Below are 23,927 nucleotides of genomic sequence, written 5' to 3' on the forward strand. Positions count from 1 at the left end.
TCAGTTTGAGCAAAGACCAAACAGATCTCCAGAAGAACACGGGCTTGTACTTCGTGCCACAGCATCTGGACTGTAAAGGAACTTACACCAGATTACTGTTTGTAGACTTCAGTTCAGCATTTATCACCATTGTCCTTGAACTGCTGTTAACTAAACTTCAACAAACTGAGCTGAATGCTTCCATCTGTAAATGGATTAACAGGTTTTTAACAAACAGGAAACTGTATATTCGGATAGGCTCCCACCTATCACACTGTCTTTATATTGACACGGGTGCCCTTCAAGCCTGCGCACTTCCCCCCATTCTATTCCCTGTACACCAATGACTGTAATGTCCACTGCCATTGGAAACTTTCTTTATAGAAAAATAAAATGAGAGGCTTTTAAAAAAATAACCAACAACAAGGATAACTGCATATTCATTTATAGGGGGTAAGAAAGCACATTTACTTTGATATTCGTTGAACCAGGCTTATAGGAAATAAAAGTGAAATCTGCTAGAAATATATCTAATGAGACTGAGTCTTCCTGCAGCTTGCAAATATAGAAAATTTTGACATTATAATTGCAATATACGGATGGACTGCACTTTCAGGCTAGTGCCCCCATTCTTCCAAGGATAATTTAATTGGCAATAACTGCCCATTACTTTGAATGTAATTCTTTTCTTTAATTGGTAGCGTTTCTGAGAAAAAGACACGTGGATAGAGTTTCCTACTGTCAGAATTACAATGTGAAATAACAGGAGGGTTTATTTAGAAAAAAATCACAAAAGACAACCAAAAATGGCCAAAAGGCAAAATAAGGCTCAAAGGGTTTTCCTAAAAGGTAATCCCAAGCTAGCATCCCAATACAGAGAGCAGGTAACAAAATCCAAAATCAGAAGCCAAAAAAATTCCAGAAACCAGAAATATCAAGAAAAGCAATACTCACCAATAACTCCAAACATCACTCAGTAACCAGCGGCTGGGTTTCTCTTTCTGACTACAATATAAAGCCAGAAGGAGGAGCCAGCAGCAGTCATGTCAAGGTGGTCCTAGTCTTTCAAGACCTCAAGTGATTCTCAAACAAGAAAATATGTCTGGGGACACACCGTTAAAACGTTTGTTGTGAAAAGCGACAAAATCCTGCGCTGCAAAGGCTACATTCACAGGGCTTCATCCTAAAACACCCGTCCCCAGTTCCTCCAGTCTGTGAAGTTTAGACCACCACCGGGGTTTCAGGGAAAGATCAAAAAGAAACTAAACAGAAGACTTGGCGCTGAGAGAAAATAAAAAGCTAAAACTGCTGATATCAATTCAGGAGGTATCTGAAGCTTAATAATTAATACGTACTGTATGTTGTAATGAGCGCAGCGACAGAAGAAACACACAAACACACAGACCGCTGTTGCTACTTAGCTCCACGTTTGAGAAGTACTGCTACGACAACTTTCTGTCATTTTCACTATTGTATCACTATATGGCAAAACAACAGCAAACTGACCAGATAAGCGCTGTGGTCTATGTACATACCATGTGTTAAAATACTGCAGCTATTTTCTGGCATGGCATGTTTACATTTCTAATTAGACAGTAATGTTAACTTACTTCAGTCACATGGTGGATGTTGTGTAGCCTTGTCCATGCTTTACTGATGTCATTAGGCAGATTTGTTGATTTATGTGTTTTGAGTACTGAAATCTGCTCTTCATGATCAGTGCTCTAATGGCAGACCTTTTGACAAGGTGAGACACAACATTTACTTCAAAGGCAGATATTTGTTTTTCATATTTTCATGACTATACAGTAGCTGCCAATTCAACTCCTACACTATTGTTGTAACTGAACAACAGAGAGCACACACAGCAACTGCGACAACGTATCATTCACATATACATTCATCCACTGATGTCTTTGATTGCCAATGTATAATCCGATGTTACACAGAGAGTTTTCCCTTGCAACAGGTTATTATTAAAATGTACAATGTTACTCTCTGCACATGCAACACACATTTTTGTGTTTGATAGGGGTGATTTAAAAAGAAATTAAAATCTGTAGATAGTTTATAATAATCACAGATTCTCTCTCTGTCAGACCAGGTTAACAAGAGCATGACTGTTCTTTGCAGTTCAAAATCACTGCCCCTACTTTGAGCGCTGCTTTCATGAGGAGTTGGATTGGTTTAGAAATGTGACATTCAGTCAGCATCTAATTGTTCCCGCTCAGTTTTAAGCAAATTTCACTCATAGTATGTCTGGCTTTAGTGAGACTATGGTGGCCTCACCTCCTGGGGCTCCACTTACAATGCAGGAGAAATGGCAGCATGTTTAAAGATTCAGTACATACACATTAAATAATATACAAACATAACAGAAAAAACATAAAAATATGAAAAATAACAGTTCAAAAAGAAAAAAAAACAAACTTCAAGCCAGGGATAAAACCCTGGCTGTAACTAAGCATTTTTGTGAATAAACTTCAAGTCAATACTAAAAAAAATAACATCTCTTCACAAGGATAAATTAATTTATTCATTCACGCATATATAGTGTAAGAATGACGTTATATAGCGCCTGACCCGACACAGATTGGACACAGGAGGCACGTGTAAAAACAAACAAGCTTTTATTTTTCTTCAGCTGGAGGGCACATCTTCCCCGTAATCCCTCCAGCCACAACACAGTCCCAAGCACAAATAAACACAAAGCACTCTCTCTTCTCTTACACCACCACTCTTCCTCAGCAAGCTTCGTCCTCCTCCTCCTGACTCTGGCCCCTGAGTGGTGGTTGCTGGCCCCCTTTTATCAGGCACCCAGAAGTGCTCCAGGTGGTTGATTGCGGACATCCGGCTGCACTTCCGGGTAAGGCGAAACCAGTGCCCAAAAGGGGCCAGCCGCTCCTGTTGCAGCACCCCCTGGCAGCACCTGCAGAACCCCACAGAGCTGCACAGAACTTCAACCCCCATGAAGCCCTGGGGGAGTCAGAGGCACCGCTGCAACCCAGGGATGCTGCCATCTAGTGTCCAGGGGGAGATGCTGGGCTTCCCACCCTTGTCCCCCTGGCAGATGTGGTGAAAGGGCATCCCGGCCAGGCATGGACCCCGGCCATCTGTCACAATAGATATAATATACACAAATAATATGCACATATATACATTGACCGCTAATTGTAATGTATTCACTGACTCGATATTCTTTAATTAAAAAGAAGAAACAAAATACCCATACAAGAACATTAACTCAATTTAAAATAAATCAGCCAAATCATATCTAGTTCATGTAAGTCTTTTATTATGTACAATTTTCTAGACTTCACATCAAATTCAAAAACATTTCTGGAGGTAATGTTTGCTTGAGGCTAAAGCTCAATTTAGGAAAAACTGCATTTTTTTCACAACAGTCAATTTCCACTAACAATTCTTCAGCAAGCTATTTCAAAGCTGATGGTAACCATAGAATAAAATGCTTCTCGTTGTTACAAAATCAAAAAAAGGACATTTCTGCCTATAACAGTAAGGGGATCTATAACAATTCTTTGTTTTATTCTAGACATATGGTTACTATTGAAATAAAAATACTAACATATTGCTTGGCACGTAAACTTTTTAATCCTTACATGTTTATCCTTAGATATCCTTATATAAGTTCCTTTATTTCAAGCAATCCTGTAAAGCTGCAACTATGTCTGGCAAAATGCCATCTCTGTTCTCTCTGGTAACCTGCAAAAGCAACGACAAACATAGTTAACAGAGTAATTTACACACAAAATGTATTTTGTCTGCTTACTTAAAAACAGTATGAATCTATATATTTTAGCTACTCTTCATATGTCAGTAGTAGTGATCAGTGAACCCTACAGAGTTTGCTTTGTTGTGAGTTCAGCAAAATCACAAAAGTGTTTTGGAACTTCTGCAAACTGGGCAAAATGCACTGAAGTTAATAAGGAAGGAGAAGCTGAACTAGTTTTGAGAGGTGTCGAATACCAGGGCGTATGTGAATTTCCCCCTGGGATTAATAAATAAATAAATAAATAAATAAAGAAAGAAAGAAAGAAAGAAAGAAAGAAAGAAAGAAAGAAAGAAAGAAAGAAAGAAAGAAAGAAAGAAAGAAAGTATCTATCTATCTATCTATCTATCTATCTATCTATCTATCTATCTATCTATCTATCTATCTATCTATCTATCTATCTATCTATCTATCTATCTATCTATCTATCTATCTATCTATCTATCTATCTATCTATCTATCTATCTATCTATCTATCTATCTATCTATCTATCTATAGCTCCCCAAACCCGGGCACAGACAGGCACAGAACAACAAGTGCAAAACAACACAGTTTATTTCTTCATGCAACAGCTCTGTTTTCCACTCCCCACTTCAGAGCACAGTACGCTGTTACCCACAGCAATGCTGCTCAGTCCCTTCTCTCTCTCCCTCTCTTTTCTTCTTTTTCTCTTTAATTTTCTCTGCCATCTCCACTCCTCTCCCAGCAAGCTTTGCCTTCCTCCTCTCAACTCTGGCTCCCCGAACGGATTGAGGTGCCCTCTTTCATAGTGCACCAGGTGCTCTCTGATCCTCTTCCAGCAGCACTTCTGGGTGTGGCAGAAGTGCTGCAGTCCAGGGCTCCGGAACTGTCCAGGCGCCCCCTGGCGGTGGCCACAGGCCCTAGAAGGGTTGAGCTTCTAAGCTCCAAACTCGTGGCCCTGGTGTAAGCCAGGGGGTTTGCCTTCTCATGTTCCAGGGGAGGTATTGTCCAATATGTCCTCTCCCCTGGTCCTTCCATCACAAGGGCGTCCTGGCCAGGCTCCACCACAGTGGACTATAATGACGCAATGGTCTTTTTAGTGTCCATAAGGGCTAGGGGAGCAATTGCCAACTAGGCTGGACCGATTATTGTGGCCAAAACTGTAATTTGGGTTGTGAGTTAGCACTGCACCACAGTGCTCCAAACAACAAAAGATGCAGACGAAAGGATAACCACAAACAAAATACAATAAATGGCCACAAACTAGCAATAAGTATAGAAAAAAAAAGATATTGTGTTCACAGAGTTCCAATCCTCATGGAATACACTGGCTGTTCCACAAAGTAGCGGCATGGGACTGGTTTGTTCCATTGGCGCATGGCTAATTACACATGCATTTGGCCAGCACACAAAATTAGCCATGGGGCACAGTAACAAGTGAGTAAGTGCACAGGGATTAGTGTTATATATTTAGTGACAAAACTGATAGTATTTTCATTATGGTCAGTTAGCGTAACACTCAAATGAAACTACTGCATATTTTTTATTTAAATACATGCAGGGTGAAAATGTGACTGGAGTACGGATCGGATAATAACATCAGACATGTGGGAAAGCAAATTGGAAAGTGACGTAAAATGTACTCTTACTGGGTCTCATTCATGAAACGTGAGCAGAACCAATTTTTTCTTAAAGCGTTCGAAAATCCAGTATTTATCAATGTGTGAGTAAGGACCATCTGTTTGTAAAAAGAAATGGATTTTACACATGGACCATGTGTAAATAATGAAAAGCATGATATACAAATGCCATTTGCACAAAACAAATTTTAAATGCATAAAAAAAACACTGTATACATATGTGAATTATAAATTATAAGATGTCACAACTTTCAATGAAATCTTTGCCAAATTCACTACTAGTTTGATGAGTGTTTTATTTCTCAGTAAACACAGGTCTGCACCTAACTGAGTTTATTTTCCTATAAAAGGGTGATGATATGAACCTGATCTGACTGAACATAACAATGGCTGATCTCACACTACTGCATGATTTGGCCCAGGGAGCACTGAGGAAAGAGCGCAAATTCCAGGATCACGTTGATGTGTTGGCAGAGACTGATGAATGATTGATTAGTCATTTTTGACTACCCAGACCCATTCTGGTGCATTTATGCACTAATATGGATCCTATTCTGAAAAGAGCAACAACAAGATACCGTGCCACACCTGTACATCTGCAAGCCCTGTCAAAACTTGGCTTTTTGGCTACAGGGACATTTCAGTGGGAGACTGCAGACAGGTCTGGGATTTCTCAGCGATTTATGAGCTGCATACTACCTGGAGTACTTAACAGCATATTAATACTAATGTGGGATTATATCCAGTTCTCATATGGTGGGGAAAGGCAAGTGGAAGTTAGTCAAGGGTTTTACGTGCTGGCCAACCAACCCAGGGTCATTGGTGCAACAGACTGCACACATGTATGTATTAAAGCTCCATCCAGTGATGTGTTTACATATATGAATAGAAAACAAAACACTTCCATTCTCTCAATGTGCAGCTTAATACTGTACAGTATGTGCTGGTCAACGTTTTTTGCATATTGGCCCAGCAGTACGCACGACAGTTTCATTCCATTCTGCAGCACAGTTCCATTGGCATGCATCTGGAACAAGGTGCTATGCAAGACGGCTGGCTTCTCAGTAAGAGTATTACATTTCTCCTATAGATTAAATTGTATTTATTTGAGAGGTATAAACAGGCTGTTTATATCCATAGGGGGCAGGGGTTACACATTAATGATATGGCTTATGTCACCTCTAAACAACCCACAGAAACCACATTAATGCCATCCATCCATTTTCCAACCCGCTGAATCCAAACACAGGGTCACGGGGGTCTGCTGGAGCCAATCCCAGCCAACACAGGGCACAAGGCAGGAACCAATCTCGGGCAGAGTGCCAAGCCACCGCAGGAAACCACATGAATGGGCTTATCATAATGCACATGCAACAGCACGGGCTGTTATCGTGCACACCAATGGAATTTTGAAGGCATGGTGGCTGTGCTTGGATATAAAGCGTGGCACTCTTTCATAGTCACCTGAAAGGTGTGCAAAATAATACTAGCCTGCTGTGTTTTACACAATATAGCAATGAAGGAGGGCTGTCCACTGATTAATATGCTGAATGAACCTGAATGAACACAGCCAATGCTTGAAGAGCCAGCTAATGAAAGCTCCAGTGCACATCACCGAATAATACAACAACTCTGAGGTAAAGATGTCTTATTGTACTAAAAATGCTGAAAACACAAATTAACCGAGTATTTGGAAAATTACTTAGCATTTGGAACCATTTTGTAACACTTTGCACAATTCACTCAGACTATTGCTTATTTCTTTCAAATTGTTTTTTATGTCTTTCAGAGTGAAGCATACTCCTTTGACTGTTTGGTTAAGTTGCTTTTGATTTGTGATAGATTCTTTTCTGAGAACTGGACCACTTCTCTGGAATGCAGATTCCTGAGCATCTCACATGATGTCTCTATATGACAAGTGGACTCTCCCTGTTCATCTTAATAATGCAATAATGAATAGATACATGTTTGAGCTCATCGTTATTACAGATTGAAACAAGTAACTTAAAATTCTCATTTGATGACTGCTCTGTAGTTGGAGTCATATCGCTGTCTCCTTTGGGAATAATGCTCTCCAATAATGGATGCAATGCGTTCATCAGAAACAGAAAGTGGTCAAGGGCTGGGACCCCTTCCCACCTTCCCATCGTGGAGGTGCTTTTTCGGTCAGCAGCTATGTGTTTCTTTGCATCTAATTTCAAATCAAACCATTCCCATTTTATTTCTTGAACAGTTTGCTCTATAGGAGACACTGAATTAACTACATTCATCATCGCTTTCTTAGCAATTCCTTTGCCTGACCTAGTGACACCACTACTCACACTAGAGTGATTTGCCCAGAGGGGGCTGGGCGATCTCATGGTCTGGTACCCCTGCAAATTTTATTTTTTTCTTCAGCCATCTGGAGTTTTTTTTTTGTTTTTTTCTGTCCTCCCTGGCCATCGAACCTTACTCTTATTCTATGTTAATTAGTGTTGTCTTATTTTAATTCTTACTTTGTCTTTTTTTTCCTCATTTTTTTCATCATGTAAAGCACTTTGAGCTACATTATATGTATGGAAATGTGCTATATAAATACATGTTGTTGTTGCTGTAGGGAATAATATTTATTTTCTTTTGGTAACTTCTATTAAATGTACCTTGATCTCCGCTTCTTTGAAGTTTTTTTTTCCTTTCTTTTTTCGCTTTTGACAGATCCTGGGCACATGTGGCAGCTAATCTTTATATGGTAAGATTTGGGGTGCTGATGGGTGTGGATTATGGTAAAGGACTGACAACGTGCAGGCAGATGTCAATTTACAATTGATTGGTGTTTATAAACCTACACAGGGTATTAAGAAAAAATATTGAGATTTTACTCATGGTTTGTGAATGTGGTGTAAGATTTTAGAAATATCGCCTTTTATGTACAACTGTATTCGTTAATTTACGAACATTTCATGAATGAGATCTGTTGTATGCACACATAAAAGTCCTGTGTCTGGTCTAACAAAGCATCATGGGGCACTGGGTAAAAAAAAAAAAAAACTCATCTAAGTCATCCACAAGGGGCATTTCCACAAAAATATTCAGCAAACACAGTCATCAGTGAACAATGCACATTCACAGTGGAAAATGCTCTAGCAAACTTTGTCGATTAACACTAGTCAACAACTTTAATTTTTTCATATGCTGTTTTTCTGATTTTTATCTTGGAAGAGTTTCCTCCTTCTAAAAATTGTACTTTATACAAAATCCTCTCATTTTTTATTAAATAAATAATATATCATTAATGATTTTTATGTATAAAAAAGTTTCTACTAGAAGAAAATATGGCAAAAATAACCATTTCTATGTTACCTACTGCATGCATGTTTGTTTTAATTACGTAATCTCATGCTCTTCTTGGCAGCATTCTTCCTTGCTCACTCACAAAAAGCAATTACGAGACCATATAATGTGACTGAAATGCCAAAAGCTATTTAACCATATGGGCCACATTATTTTAACTAAACATAATTTAGGCATGATCTCCACCCTGGTGTTTCTCAGCAGGTGGTATGAAATTTCAGGGCCTTTTAAGGAAGAGGATAATTAAAAAGGAATAAAAAGTCAAAATAAACATTTAAGAAGTATAACAGCGTAGAGAAAAATACATGAAGGGAAAACTAGATCAATTTAAAAGAGACCAAAACTCCACACTAAGCAACCTGAAAATAAAACCTACAGTGGAACCATTAACCAGAAATATTTGGCAGACACTGCTCAAGTGTACTCTCTCCCACTTCTGAGAGTGTAATAAAAATCACATTTAGCACGCTTTGTAAAAAACTGCTTTTAGCCTTGCAGTACAGTAGCTCTTGAATGTAACCACTTGATATTGTGTACTTTTTTTGTTCTACAGCGATGTTTACATGGAGTTATTAGATTTCTGTGCAATCTAGAAACAATGGTAGAAGGCATGCAAGTAAAGAAACAATTTTTTATGCACAGTGATTATAAGGACAACTAGCTGTTAAAGAAAACATATTTTATGGTTTTGTGCACAAAAATAGTGAACAGTACGGTTCTGAACTTATTACAAATGCTGAATAGACTTATATTAAGGTAAAAATACATTCTAAGCCTGCTGGAAAGTGCCTTTAGGGAGTGAAGTAACCATCATCCACAGGGGTGATAATCATATGTTCCACACCATCAACAGAGAAAGTGCTGGAGCCACAAATCCTGCCTTCTCCCCTAAAGAGTTGCCTAGAAAAGTTGCTGAATAAGGCTGGTCAAGTAAGTGATGCAAGTAAATGGAATCTGACACAGTGAGAAGGATGTGATTAATGACCTCCGGCACGAGTTCACAGATACGGCCACAGGCTAAAATTCAACAAAGAATTAAAAAGTAAAACGCACCAGTGAGGGTGTATATCAAAATTACATCAAATACCTTAAGCATTTGTTAGAGGTCACTAATAGTCATTTAACCCTGAAGTTAATGCTTTTTCTTTAACGTAAGGTTTGCCTCCAGGCTGCTACACTATAGTCAGTGATGAAAATTTTTTCAAGCCAAGCATGTTGGACTCTTACTCGACCAGTGGGGGAAAAAAAAAACAACTAACAGACTGAAAAAACTTGTTTAGAAAATACAGTAGAACCACATCTTATGCAAGGGCTATGCTTCCAGGCATCAAGTTTTGGGAAGAAAAATTACATATACTGTAATGAAATTTACCTTTATAACCCTTTACTTTTCCCCTGAAATAAAACTCAGCTTTGCCCAAACCTATTACAGTGCTTGAGCCGATGCAAAATTTCTGACACTGCTGCTACAAAATATATATAAATAATGAAAGCCCATAACCATGTTTCATGCTGCTCTTAATGTGTTTCAAAATTCCTGACAAGAAAACTGTGCATAAAAAAGCATATTTTTAATTTAATTAATTTTTTATGGATTTAGCAAACACATATTTTAAATGTCTCACTCACTGCCTGTTTCAGGTTGTACGGCCGAATTACTGTCCCTTACCGGCAGCTACACCACCAAGGCCCGTGGCCTGGCAAGCTGAGGACGTTAGACCCAACAAGCCATACGTCTTCCAAATAAACTTCCCCAATTTATGATCAAAGATAAAATAAAAGACAAACAATATGTAAAATAATAAAGTGAGTATATATTAATAAAAAAATGAAACTCCAAACAATATACTGTATATATATAGTGTGATAGACGGCCAGGAACCCTGTCCCGCCGGGATGCCTGGAGGAAGGAGGAACTGGGAGAGCGGCACTTCTTTTCCCTGGGCACCTTGATCCCTGGGGAACAGCACTTCCAGGACACCAGGAATTGCTGACAGACCTGGGATGGTTTATGCCTGGAGTGCTTTCGGGTGCAAGGGCAGCACTTTCACCACACTGGGGAGTGCTGACGGAGGTTCATCGCCAGGTACCTGGAGCACATCTGGGACAGGATAAAAGGGGCCACCTCACTCCAATCAGGGGGCCGGAGTCGGGTAGAAGAAGGACAGAGCTTACGAGACAGGAGTGGAGGCGGCCAGAAGAACCAAGGACTGTGAACTGTAAATAATTGTAAATATTGTTGGGAATAAACGTGTGTTGTGGACACTGCGTTGTTGTGTCTGACTGTGGCTGGGATAGCTTTTACTATCGCATCCCAGCCAGTCCTGACATAACACTCCAAAAGTGACCGGCGGAATGTAATAATACAAAGCTGCAGCAAAAACTTAATATACAACATGAACCCTCCCTTGACCCCACACTGAACATGAAATCAATGAGACACACAGACAACATGAAACGTGCATAAAAGTCCAGAAGATTAAAAGGAAAATGAATGATGTTTATGGACTTTGTTCAGCTGGAAAAGTGTCCTACAGCAATTATATACGGATGAAAATGATGGCTTGCTCCTCTCCCTAAACAACAAGAAACAGTCTCACTGTGTTTATCCTCGGTACGTTGGCGTAGTCCAGAACCCTGGGGTTTTGCATTGCAAAGGTGAAGCTGTCAGGTGTTGAAAGTGGCAAGTAGAAAAAGGTGTAAATGATCTGGATCGCTGCTTTCTCCTAGCCCTGCAATGAATTGGCAGTATAGTAGAACAGGATTTCTTTTTTTTTTTCTTTTTTTGACCTCCTGTTTAAATAGTGAATATCCAAGATGGAGATGATGGGATTGACAGGACAAATTATCATGAGGGACCATGGTTCCACAGTGTTATCCTTCTCTCTTTGTTTCCAGGGCAGCATATTTACATAGACACACACAGACCATGTAAACAGGGCAACGCTATGAAACACAGGACTCAGTACAAAATACATTTATGATGACGTCAATCATGCAAGTTAATCATGCAACACTGCTACAAGGTGTGTCAGCGGCCAAATGTTTTAGAGACAAATACGGACACCAACAGATACATCCAAAGGGGGTGGCAAATTAACATATGAAATAAATAGATGGAACAGCATTAAGGTGCGTTTGGGGACTTAGTTAGCTGATATGAAAGTTGGCGCATTTGACTGTTTTTTGGTTATTTGATCAAAGACAGTTTATTAAATAGTTTTGTAACAATATGTCATATTCACATAATATATAATAAAACACTAAGGTCTGTGTGTGTATCTGGTTCCTCCAAGCAGTCGGATGGGTCAGTTTGGCTTTGTAGAGTCAGAGCACCATACATCACCACAGTTCTGCACCAGCCGTTATAGGACAAAAGTTAAGCTTAGGGTGTAATATAAATGGCCATGGGTAGGGGTGAGTAATGTTAGGGATTAGTTTTTTTAAGGTTAAGTTTTGGTGTGGATAGCATGTCAATCAATTTGATTTGTGATGACTTATAAATGTCTATTACCAAACTGCTGGTCTAGACTGGCAGTGAATTCACTTCCGCCATGAAAGTGCTGCCATAGACCTGTGATAACGTACGGTGCTGTGGCCCTGCAGGTCAATAAATCTCTTTGGCAGTGCAGTCAAAAAAGAAAGTGCACACAACTGTGACATAGTGGGTCTGTGTCATGTGCATTTTAAATGAATAAATAAATAGCACGTTCAAGTTTTCAGGTGGGCCATCAGAGGCGGATGCAGGAACATGCAATCTCGTATTCACATAGAGAACTGACCTGTTCCTTCGTTAGCAATAGAGTCATGATAGGCCACACCTTCACCCCAGAGTCTTTGAAAAGGAAGACGAAGCGTGACATTAGTGTGAAAGGCAGGAGTTTGAATGGAGCCTGTGAGGTATAGAGTAGAGGCAGGTGGTCAGGAGTGAAAGCCAGGGAAAAAGTGTAAGGTTAGCACTCATGGAGAGCTGCAGAAGGGTGCTCCTGCTGATATACTTGAAGGAATAGGAGTGTCCCATCAGGTGGTGTCTTCTGCAGGAACCAACGGACTGGCAGCAGGGTGAAGTAAGAGTGGCTCGGCATTGCACCCTGCAGAATGCCAAGGGCTTGGCAGTTGGGGACGCGAGGCAGGATTTTTAGGTTGACTGCAATTGCCGATGGGTATCTCCTCTAGCTAAGGATGCCAGGAACGGTGGGCTAAGGGGACACCAGAGATTTGGAAGAAGCACAGTGACTCGTGAAAAGATTCCTACTGCAACATTTGCTTGACACAGCTCAACAAAAACTGAAATGTCTAGACAGATTTTATTGATGAATAAAAGTGCCACATTTCAATAAAATTGGTTCACTGGGGCCTGAGGTTTTTTATGTTGGGTGACAGACAGACAGGACTATCGTAATAGGTGCTTCTTGCATTATATACAAACACACCTAAAAAAAACAAACAAACAAAATGTATGAAGATATACTTCAGTATCATTAAGATATTGATGCCATAAGCACAATGAGTGCTCTTATGACCTTAAACTGTAATTCTTTTTATTGTAAATTTGGTTAGACCTTTTCAGTGGGTTGCAGTAATATATAGAGGACAGACTAGCAAAAAAAAATTTTTGTGCGCAAATAAAACAACATAGTTGACTTATGGAAATGTAACTGGTTCCCCAGTGAATTCATCACAAATCTAACTTGAGTTGGCTGTTCAAATGTGATAGTTAGAATACAGGATTGTCTTAGCTAGTCCACCCAATATAAACCTGTCTGACATTGGCTCTTGGAATTTGACGTTGTGAACAACACAGCAATTCATTAAATCACTTGAAAAGCATTTGTTGATGTCTATCAGTGTTGCTATAATTACAAAATGGTTTCTAAGGCTCTGTAGATTTACCAAACTACTGTGAGATGTATATTGTAAAAAATGGACAAAGTTACATTACTCAATGTTCCCATAGTAGCCATTTTGCCAAAGCCGCCTCAAGAAGTCACATAGGACCCTGGAATAGCACCAAAGGATCTGTGGGTCTCGGTTATGGTCAATGCTCATGACTCAGTCATTGGAATGATGCTGGGTAAGAGTGAGGGCCATGGCAATTTAACAAGTCCTAAACCATTGCTTACTAACAGCATGAATGCTCACTCTAAGTTTGCTTCAGTGTATTAGGATTATACCCAAGAGTTTCTTCTGTCTGCAGAAAACCAAAAGGGGAAGTTTTTGGCCAACCAAGGCCCACTTATGACTGGAAAAACGCTAACACTGCATTCTGAAACCCAGACTTAAGCTTTTCTGCGACATTAGGGCAGAAACTAAAATGAGCACATCATGGTGAAAAACCCACAAACAATGATTAGTCAAAGCAGTGCTGTAAGGAAAACTGAGCCAAACTTCATCCAGAGTGCTAAGGGAGGTTGGTCAATAAAACACAAGAAGTGTCTGTTTGCAGGTGACATAAGCAGTTATTATACCAATGGGTGGAAAGGATTTTTCACATAGAGCACTAGGTGTTACATAATTTTATTAAAAAATAATACAATATCAATATTGTGTGTTATTTACTCATTAATTCCATTTTCAATCACAGCTTCTGGCTTATTGGTAAAATGCATTGCGAAAAATATGAAATTGTGCTGGAAATCAAATAGTGCAAATAATTTACTGCATTGTAACAGTGAAAGGGTTAGGGTTTTCAGTTAAATTAATTATTAAATTTAAACACTCACTGGTGTAAAAGGGCCTGGCTTGCTATAGAGGCTGTTGGGAAATTAGAATAGAGAAGGTTTTAGGCAGCTGTTGTACACAGCAGTGAAAAAGGTGCTTACTTGCTAATTCTATTTTAATTATTCACATGTACATAATTTTAACTGTTTGGTATTTCAGAAATGCTCAAGTAATTTATTCATTTACATTCATTTTTAAAATTAAAGTTAATGACCACCCAAACTCTATGACTACAGAGGTACCCATCCAGAAGAATGAGAAGAAATCACTGGAGTTTTTGGTATTACTGTAGATAGCATCAGACTGCAGAATGTCTGGATGAAGATAAGAACTGAGGAAATATAAAGCATGCCGTAAATTTTAAACATCACAGCAATTAAAATTGTTTTAAAATTGTCTTCTTTTAATTGTGAAGTTTATTGTGAGCTATTTTACTGTGTGGTTCAGTCAATACAGAAAACAATGTTTCACTACTGATCAGTGGAGTGTTCCTCACAGTACTCTTCTAATATACATTAAAAATAACTTTGGAAATTCTAGCTTCCCGAGTCTGTGTGTCTCACTGAGAACACTATTGGGATTCCCTGCAAAACCATTGACAGTTTGTCACAAGTTGTAATATTTTTGTAACATAAATACTGTACAATATTCTGTACATTTTTTTCACCTATTTGACATTTTTGACCATGCAAATTATGTTTTTCTATGTTGGTTTTATATGCACCATTTTGTTGTTATCCACAGGTGCTGATATTTGTTTATCTGTTGACCTGGATATGATTTAGAACTCTATGGCATGTGGCGTCATCAGAGCAAGAGGATATACAGTTGCCTCCGATGACCTTTCATAATCTGATTTTGCAGATATTAAGAAATATCTTTGTGCTTTCTCTAAGTTTTGTTTTGATCTCCTGGTTTAGGACATTTTTCGATCACCCTTTTGGCTTATTTTTTAAAAACCATTTAAGGGCTTTGATACTCCAGTAGTGATTTTCTGGTTACAATCATTGCCTGAATCTTAACCACATTTCTTCTCCTGATCCCTACACATCTCACTTCTAGTTTTTCTCCTAGCAATACACAAATGGTCAATTAACCCATCATGCACATTTTAAGGCAAGGGGAGGGGAGTGGAGAAGATGGAAGAAAAACATTGAGATACAAGGACACTTGCAACCTCCTCATTGACAATTTCCACACATTAGATTGAAATCCAGGACATTTGACTGGGAAAGGTGTAGTGTTAACCACTGTGCCAGCTACTGCCATAAGTATTTTATCATAAAAAATGTACACTGCACCTATAATAATTTTTTTTTAAACTTGTGTGAATAAATGAGTATTTACACTTTTAAGTTACCATAACAAGAAAGGAGAAGGTTTATTTTGATAAAATAAAAACCATGCGGTACCAAAAATTCAGTAGAATTGAATGGGAATACTTGGCATATTGTAGCAGTACAACAAAGCTTGTGCTAAGAAAAACTGGATCTTTAAAAAATATCTATAAGTGCTTATTAGTGGTATTTCCTGCAATTAAATGCAGATGTAAGCTGTTTCTTTTAAAACAGTCAATACTACTCTCATACAGATGTAAATTGTGAATTTCATGTTGGAAATACTGTGGTATCACCAGTCTATCATTTTTTAGTCAGGCAAATCAAAATCTTAATTGAGATGAAAAAAAAACAATTTAAATATCTTATTTGCACAATTTTATCAAAGATCTGACTTCATGATTTTGGAGAAAGTTTACTTTACATAACATTTCAGTTTATTAAGATCTAAAATAAAAGCAGTTTACACATACATTTCTGGTATATACAACACCTGTTGAGTTCCGTGGGTGCCGCCAGACGGTGCTGCAAGGATTGCGGAGCCCTATTTTGTCGGGCTTCCTCCTCACCCGGAACTGCTCCCGAATCACGCTAACGAGCCAGCAGAAGTACTGTCCAGCGCAGGTTAAAAGAAGCCCGCTGCCACTGCTCTAGGAGCCAGAGTCAGGAGGGAGAGAATAATGTCTGCCGGAATGAGTGGAGGCAGAAGAGAAAGAGGAAAAAAAAGATAGCAAAAAAAAGTGATGTGTACTGTACATATAGTGCTTTGTAACTGTGCTGTGTAGGTAGGAAACGATTTGGGAAGCATTTCCCACAGAAAAATAAAAATTTAGGTTGCTGGACTTGTGGCTGCATCTGTCTGTCAAGTTTGGGGAGTTGGTATGCCCCCTGTAGGCCATACACTGTTGAAACTATTTCTGAATTATAAAACAAAATAATTTATATTCTCTGATTTGTTTCAATTTTAAAAATACTTACCGTAAATATCATGACATCTGACCTGTCTCTTATTTCTTCCACAAGTTCTAAAGGCTTTCCTTTTGGCACTGGAATTGTGCCAAGGACTGCTGTCACCTCACCGTCAAGAGTGTCACGCACTGCTTGTATAAAAGAACGGCTGAATAGCTCCATTTTTCCAATTTCATCAATAACATACACCTTTTTATTAACTCTTCCTCTATGATTTACCTGCAAAAAATGGAAATAACACTTAAATTAATAACATATTTTGTTATACTGACTTACAAAATGCACCTTTATATAATAATTCCAGTATAGAAATGCATTCCATTGCATTAATAATTAATGCAGTCATTTTTAATTGTGTGCTATCCAGATGTACGACTGACTATACAGCTGTTTTCTGTATCAGTGTATTACAGAGAAAACTTAGATGCACAAGTTTTCCTCTTCAAGAAAACATCTTTAGTATTTTTTTTACAGTAAAAAGTATGTCTGCTGAGTTTCTGCCTATGCTTCTAAGAAACTTCTATTGTTTTCAATAATAAGAAGTTATATAACATAGTGGGTCTCTCTTTTATTACTAATTAGTTCTCAATTCTGGGCGAGGGGAGAGGTTTTAGTGTTATTTATGATTACAAATATGAATTGTTTCTGTAATATATGGAATATACTTCAGGTTGAGCAGACTTTTTAAATACTGTAATGCTGAAACTTATGTTTGATTCTCATATTATAAAACCTCTTCTGCAATGCATTGATTTGAAACAAATAAAACATACTAAAAAAAAACAAGTCTCTGGACATTCATAAATTGGTCATCATCTAAACAATCATACTCAAGACTCAAAGAAGATTTGCTCTTCCAGGATATGCCAAAAGTTAAGAGCTGAATATTTTGTGACACTGAGCCGAATAATGCATGAGCAACAACCAACAACTCAACATCAGCAAGAGAAAAGAGCTGACATGTCAGGAAGCCTCTGAGAGCAGTCCACCATTCAGGGGGAAGACATGGAACTGGTGCAGAGCTACAAGTACCTGGGGGTTCACATAAACAACAAACTTAACTGGTCTGGCAACACAGTGGAAGGTCCAGAGTAGAGTGTACTTCCTAAGGAGACTCAGGTCTTTGATGTGTGCAGCAAGCTGCTGGATATGTTCTACCAGTCCATAGTAGCCAGTGTATACAAACGTATCAGGAACACCTGTTCCATCCGAGGGTGAACCCTGGGCACGCTAGAAGCTATTGTGGAAAAGAGGATGGTGGCAAATTTGGATGCTATCTTGAAAAATTCCCTCCAGGAGTTGCACTCTTGAAGCACTTTTACCCACGGGCTCATACCTCCACAGTGTGCTGAGAAGTGCATCTGGGGTTTTTTTCTACCCACTGTTATCAGGCAATTGTATGCTTCCACCTAATGTATTCATTAAGTTTACCTTTATTTATTTATTGATTGATTGGTTGCATTATTTGTCCTTTGTCTATTTCCTTGAGTTTTATGTTTCTGCTGCTGTTTGCATATGAATTTCCCCTTCAGATTAATAGAGTTTATCTAATCTAAACTAATACAAATAAATGAGGCAACATTATTTGATGACCATTTTTCAAATTCTTTATGCCTCTTTCAAGTTTCCCTCCGTGAGAGTACAAATGAAAAACTATTGTCTTATTGAAGAAGGAATCGCAGAACATCTCCCATAATAAGGTGAGCCATTGAGATATTTCAGTACTTCAGATCAGCCAGAAGAGCATACGAAGAATGTCATCTTCTGCCTTCCTTTCAAGCAATGTGAAGGCAACAGCACATTCACAGACAATCTGACCAATGAGAGTCTCAGACAATTGTGAAACATATGGTCAACGTCTGCAGATGGGTAAAGAGCAGCCATGTTTAAAAAAAATGTCCAAAATGTACCCAGGACAAGATCCAACAGGCGTTGCTATCTAACTCCAGCATCACTAGCCCACATATTATGGGATTGCAACAAAAATCTTGAAATGCTTATCAGACAGCCTTGATGTCACAATCCCACCTAATCCATTAACAGCTATATTTGATGTAGTCCCAGTTGGGCTTAAAGTGGAGAAGGAGAAGGACAAATCGATTGTAATAGCTGATACCATGTGGTGTTATGGTTCCACAGCTCTTCCATCAAAGGCCGTTTTTATTTTAAATAAATAATCGCCGCGCTCGCGGCTTGGGAAGGGGCGTGGTGGTTGTAGCAAGCCCCAGGGCGATCTGCGGTGAGGGCGGTTCTCATCTAAGTGCACAGGTGGGAGACTGCCCACATCCGTGATTGCTCCTGTGGCTAATATGCTACAGCTGCTATGTCCCTCGGTATAAAGGGAAGCGCGAGCCGGTTAAGGGGGAAGAAAAGAAGTAAGAGAGAAAAAAAGGTAGAAAGAGAAAGAAACGGAGGTTGCAGGAAGTAGCAGGAGGAGAAAGTCGGTGCGGGAGAGCGAGCGAGTGCAGGCTCGTCAGCAGCTGTACTGGTAGCTTGGGTGTATGGCCAACACCCGAAGTGTAGCAGCAGTGGTCGCTCCCGCAGAGTTGTTTCTGCAGGGCGGGAGTGACCAGTAGATGGATGACTCTCCGCGGAAGGCAGCGGGAGTTGGACTTGGGGCGAGTATTCCACAGCATGAGCGCCCTGGTTGCTGTGGAACCCAAGTCGCTGGCTGGAAGAGCCTACCGGAGCCAGGGATCGGTGAGGCAATCCAAATAGCGGAAGCAGGCAGAAAGAAGGTCAGCTGCAAGGAGGGCGATTCTCCTGTAGAACGCCCAGACGGGTGTAGCAGGGGAGTCTCCAGTCTAAGGTGAAGAAGCACAGGGTTTATCGTTTGTTTTTTAAAAGACTGCTTCCAGTAACATTTTACCTCGTTGTTTTAAAGGATTGTTTTGTTTGGATTTTAACCTTCACTTTTCATTTAATGGATTATTTATTTATTGAACATCTGTTTTCTTTGTTTGCTTGTTTTTTTTTTTTTTTTTTCTCAAGATTAATTTTGAAGGTTTGTTGCATAGGTTCTGCCAATTGTATCTGCCTGATTATACACTATGTTACTTTCTTGAAATTAATGAAGAGTGTCCACAGCCATGCTGCACTTCTCTCTGTACATTTCCTAACAAAACACATAAAGAAACCATAAACTCGAATTCTGGAGAACAGACAAGAATCCACAGTCTTCTCAGGTGGGGGTTAGCCTGACTATCTGTCTCTTGATCCTTTGAAACTAGGTGATCAGGACAGGATACTGAGAAACAGATATGAAGTTGTCAACCTGTCAGTGGAGACACATCTGTCAGTTCTCTGAGATGACTGCCAGTTACATCATCTTAAGGTTGATCTACTTGCAGCTGTACCTCAGGGGTAGCACTACACATTTTGGGGATTTGGAAAAACTGGAGGTCCTTATTTTCAAGATTCCTGCACATCATCTCTGGTACCTTTCAAATACACATAAAAACACCTCTGGAGACTTCAGCTTCTTTGGTTGTTTTTTTAGAGTTCAGGGTCTGCTTTCACATTCTCAAAGGTTTCCTATGTCTAACCCACAACAATATAAGCAAAAATTTGAGAAGTACTTCTTTAATAGAAAAAAGAATAAAGAAATCACAAAAAAAGGAAAATCTGATACCTTCAAAAACCGTAATAAACAAAATCTTCGCATACAACTACAACCTGGGGCAATAGCTTCATAGCAAGAGATATGAATTGGCTCAATAAAAGCAGGTTTTGTGAGCGGAGAGAATGTTGTCCAAGCTCATGGCCACCACGTGAGCTTGGCCAGCATGGGGCCATACATGGGACTCTTATCAGAGTATGCAGCACGTTTTATTAGTACTGTGCTTAAGGCAGCACTTTCACAGGTCCTTCCTCCTAGCAGCTGGTTTGCCATGGCTTAGACCTACCAGCCTTTGTCTGCTAATCTATGGACAGCAGACTGCACTATTTTCAGTCTTGAACACAGCATTTTATACTGTTTTGTATACTGTAGAACTTCTTGCTGTTACATCTACATACATTTTTTATATACATTTATGTACATTTTATGCATTTCCAACTGCTTTTACAATGGGATTTTTCACAAAACATTTTATCTACTTATTCTACAGTGGTCAGAAAATGTATGCAAGCCTTTTGGAAATAACCATGTTCATGTATAAATTTGTCTTAAAATATGACCTGATTTTTATCTAAACTACAACAATGAACAAATAAAATCTGTTTTAACTAATAACGTACAAATTAGTGCATTGTCTTTATACATACTGAATACATAATTCAAATGCAGTGTAAGTTGGAAAACATATGCGAACATCTAGGCTGTTGACTTCCAACAAAAGCTAACTTGAGTAAGGAGTTACAAAACCTGAAAGTGAACCAATTAAATGAGACTGGAGGTGTGGTTTAGAACTATTTTGACCAATAAAAAATATCCAGTTTGCTATTCACAAGAAGCACCTTATGGAAGTACCGGGGGGAGTGGACATGGACAGGGCATTAACTCCCCAGGGTGCTAGATGGCAGCCCTCCTGGGTTTTTATTTCCTTGTGCTTGTGTACTGTGGTGGGAAACATTTGGGAAGGGATTCCCCCTGCAGAATAAATGCTGTATTGTACTGGAAATTGTGTCTGCGTCTGTCAGTGTCAGGTTTGGGGAGTTGGTGTGGCCCCTGCAGGCTAATATCTGCTGATGTGAAGCATGTCTCACAAAAAAGATTTCAGACGATCTACGATCAAGAATTGCTGAATTGCATGAAGTTGGAAAGAGTGCAGATATTTATTAGTTAGACGAACTATGCTTAAATGGAGATGATTTAGTAGTGTGGTTACTGACCCCAGAAGTGAGCACCTAGTCATGACAAGCCTGCTCGCTTCGCTAGCCTACCCCCGGCGTTTTGAACCCATGCCCGCTGGGCAGCCACGTGTGAGGATGACACACATTTAATACGGAGCATTCGCCCGTGTCACTCTGGGGCCCCCCACTGTTAATACGGAGCTCCGTCCGTACTATTATGCGGTGCATTGTGGACTACTGCGGACCCCGTAGTGTCTCCCGTTTCAGTTTGTATCTCGGTCAGTCGAGCTTTTGTTTCTGAAGCTTTTGAATTCCGGTCTTCATTATCTGTAACCTGCTATCCATGTGTTTGGCCCCCTCGTTTAACCTGTTTATAACGTTTTACTTTGCTTTCTACTCTGTCTTTCATTTCTGATCTCGCTTTATTCTGCTTTTGTTTCAATGACACCTGGTCCGTGGTGAATATATTTTCCCTTTTTCGAGTAATAATTTTCATTTGTTTGCGATACTGTGATGTTTATCGTACTGTTAATAATGCATCACTGTAATGTGATTCACCTATGCTGTATAGTTTGGACGTGTGAGGATGACGTATGTTTAATATGGAGCGTTTGCCCGTGTCACTCTGGGTCTCCCCACTGTTACTACGAAGCTGTTTCCGAACTATTATGCGGTGCATTGAGGAGCACTGTGTACTCTGTAGTGTTTCCCGTTTCACTTCGTATCTCGTTTAGTCAAGCTCTTTCTTTTTGGAGCAGTGCCTGCCTGGTCTGCGGCATTTCAGACGCACGTTGTAGGCGCCTGCGTTCATTAATTATATCCAGGCAGGCGCGTGTTTGTATCTCGGTCACTCGAGCTGTGTCGTGTTGAATCCGTGCCTGCTTTGCCTACGCAGTTTGAGACGCGCGTTGTAGGTGTCCATGTTCATTAGATCTGTCCACGCAGGCTCGGTGTCGAAGTTGTGTTAGTTGTTGAGCTGTTTGGTTTTGGAGCCGAGACAGTTTTGCTTCCGCGGTTTCAGACGTGTGTCCGTACTATCTCAGGTTTGATGTATGAACCTTTGTGGACTCCGTAGTGTGTCCCGTTTCACTCTGGGGCGGGGCGTTGACTCCTCTTGTTTTACTATGTTTCCTCCTGCGCTTTCACCACACATTAGTGCCACTCACAATATGGCGGCGACACCTGCGCCTTCCGTATTATGTCGGTTTTTACCATGCTGTGTAGGCGCCTTTGCCTTTTGTACTTTACCGCGCCTTCCGACGCACGATGTAGGCGCCTGCACCTTCCGGGTCCGCCTCCGCTGTGTGGTGTGGACGTTTAACTGTCGTTGTTTCTGCCTTTATATTCTGTATCTCGGTGTGCATGTGTTTCGTGCCTAGGTTTTTTTGAAGCTGTTGCATTCTAGTTTTCATCATCTGTAACCCGCTCTCCATGTGTTCATCCCCGTTCTTTAATCCATTTATAAAGTTTTACTTTGTTTCCTACTCTGTGTTTTATTTCTGACCTCGCTTTATCCTGCTTGCGGCATGTCAGACGGTTCGTAGTCTTTCTCGTTTTACTCTGGGCAGGGGGGCTTTGTTCTGTAACTTGCTCTCCATGTTTTTGTCCCTGTTCTTTAACCTCTTTATGACGTTTTACTTTGTTTCCTACTCTGACGGTTCTTAGTCTCTCCCGTTTTGCTGTTGGTGGGGGGGCGGGGGGATGGGGATTTGGCTTTGTGTGGCGCCTGCGCACGTGCGTAGTCTCTCCTGTTTCACTCGGGGAGGGGGGGGGCTTTGTGTGGCACTTGCGCACTATGTCTTTTGCGTCCACGGGCAGGTCCCTGCGTCCATATCCAGTTTACCATTCTCGTTTAGTAATATGGATGGCTCAAAAGGCACGATGCAGAATGCTCAATGTGGTCATCTTAGAGTAACAGCTAAAGCCTTGAAGGAATCATTGGAACTGATGAACATCTCTGTTCATGGGTCTACCAAGCACAGAACATTGAACAGGCTTGGAGAAAGCCAAATATCTCCAAAATTAAAACAAAAAAAAAACCATCATGTCTGGAGTTTGGCAAGATCCATCTTGACAATCTACAGTTTCTTATAGATTACACAAGATAAGGCTGTAATTGGGCATAGAGACTGGGCTGCCAGCAACTGTCCTGCAAAGGAAAAAGATAAGAGGTGGAGAGCTGAATGGAAAGTGTGATGTAAAATGGATGAAGAAAAGTTAGGTCAAACTCAGAGATGAGATGAGATTGGCCTCCTTGGGTACACGCAGCACTCCCTAATCTGTTGACTTTTTCTTAACTCTTTGCAATGCGGTAAAACACATACAAATTCAGACCGGACAGGATTGTCAAACAGTGTTATATACATAAACTTCAAAGAATGTGAAGATGGAGAGGCGACTTGGTA

General features: G+C 39.9%; 1 protein-coding gene across 1 annotated transcript in view; it reads right to left on the bottom strand.

Annotated features, from left to right (window-relative positions):
• Positions 1 to 3,252: 3,252 nt before the first annotated feature.
• Positions 3,253 to 23,927, bottom strand: part of ntpcr (nucleoside-triphosphatase, cancer-related) — a 50,453-nt gene continuing 29,778 nt past the window's right edge. The window contains exons 4-5 of the mRNA XM_028820275.2: positions 16,738 to 16,947; positions 3,253 to 3,702 (exon numbers count right to left, since the gene is read on the bottom strand). Of these exons, the coding sequence (XP_028676108.1) occupies positions 3,634 to 3,702; positions 16,738 to 16,947 (279 nt within the window). The 3' untranslated portion in view covers positions 3,253 to 3,633. The remainder of the gene's footprint in view (positions 3,703 to 16,737; positions 16,948 to 23,927) is intronic.

This window comes from Erpetoichthys calabaricus, chromosome 15 (genome assembly GCF_900747795.2).
Source record: "Erpetoichthys calabaricus chromosome 15, fErpCal1.3, whole genome shotgun sequence".
NCBI lineage: Eukaryota > Metazoa > Chordata > Cladistia > Polypteriformes > Polypteridae > Erpetoichthys > Erpetoichthys calabaricus.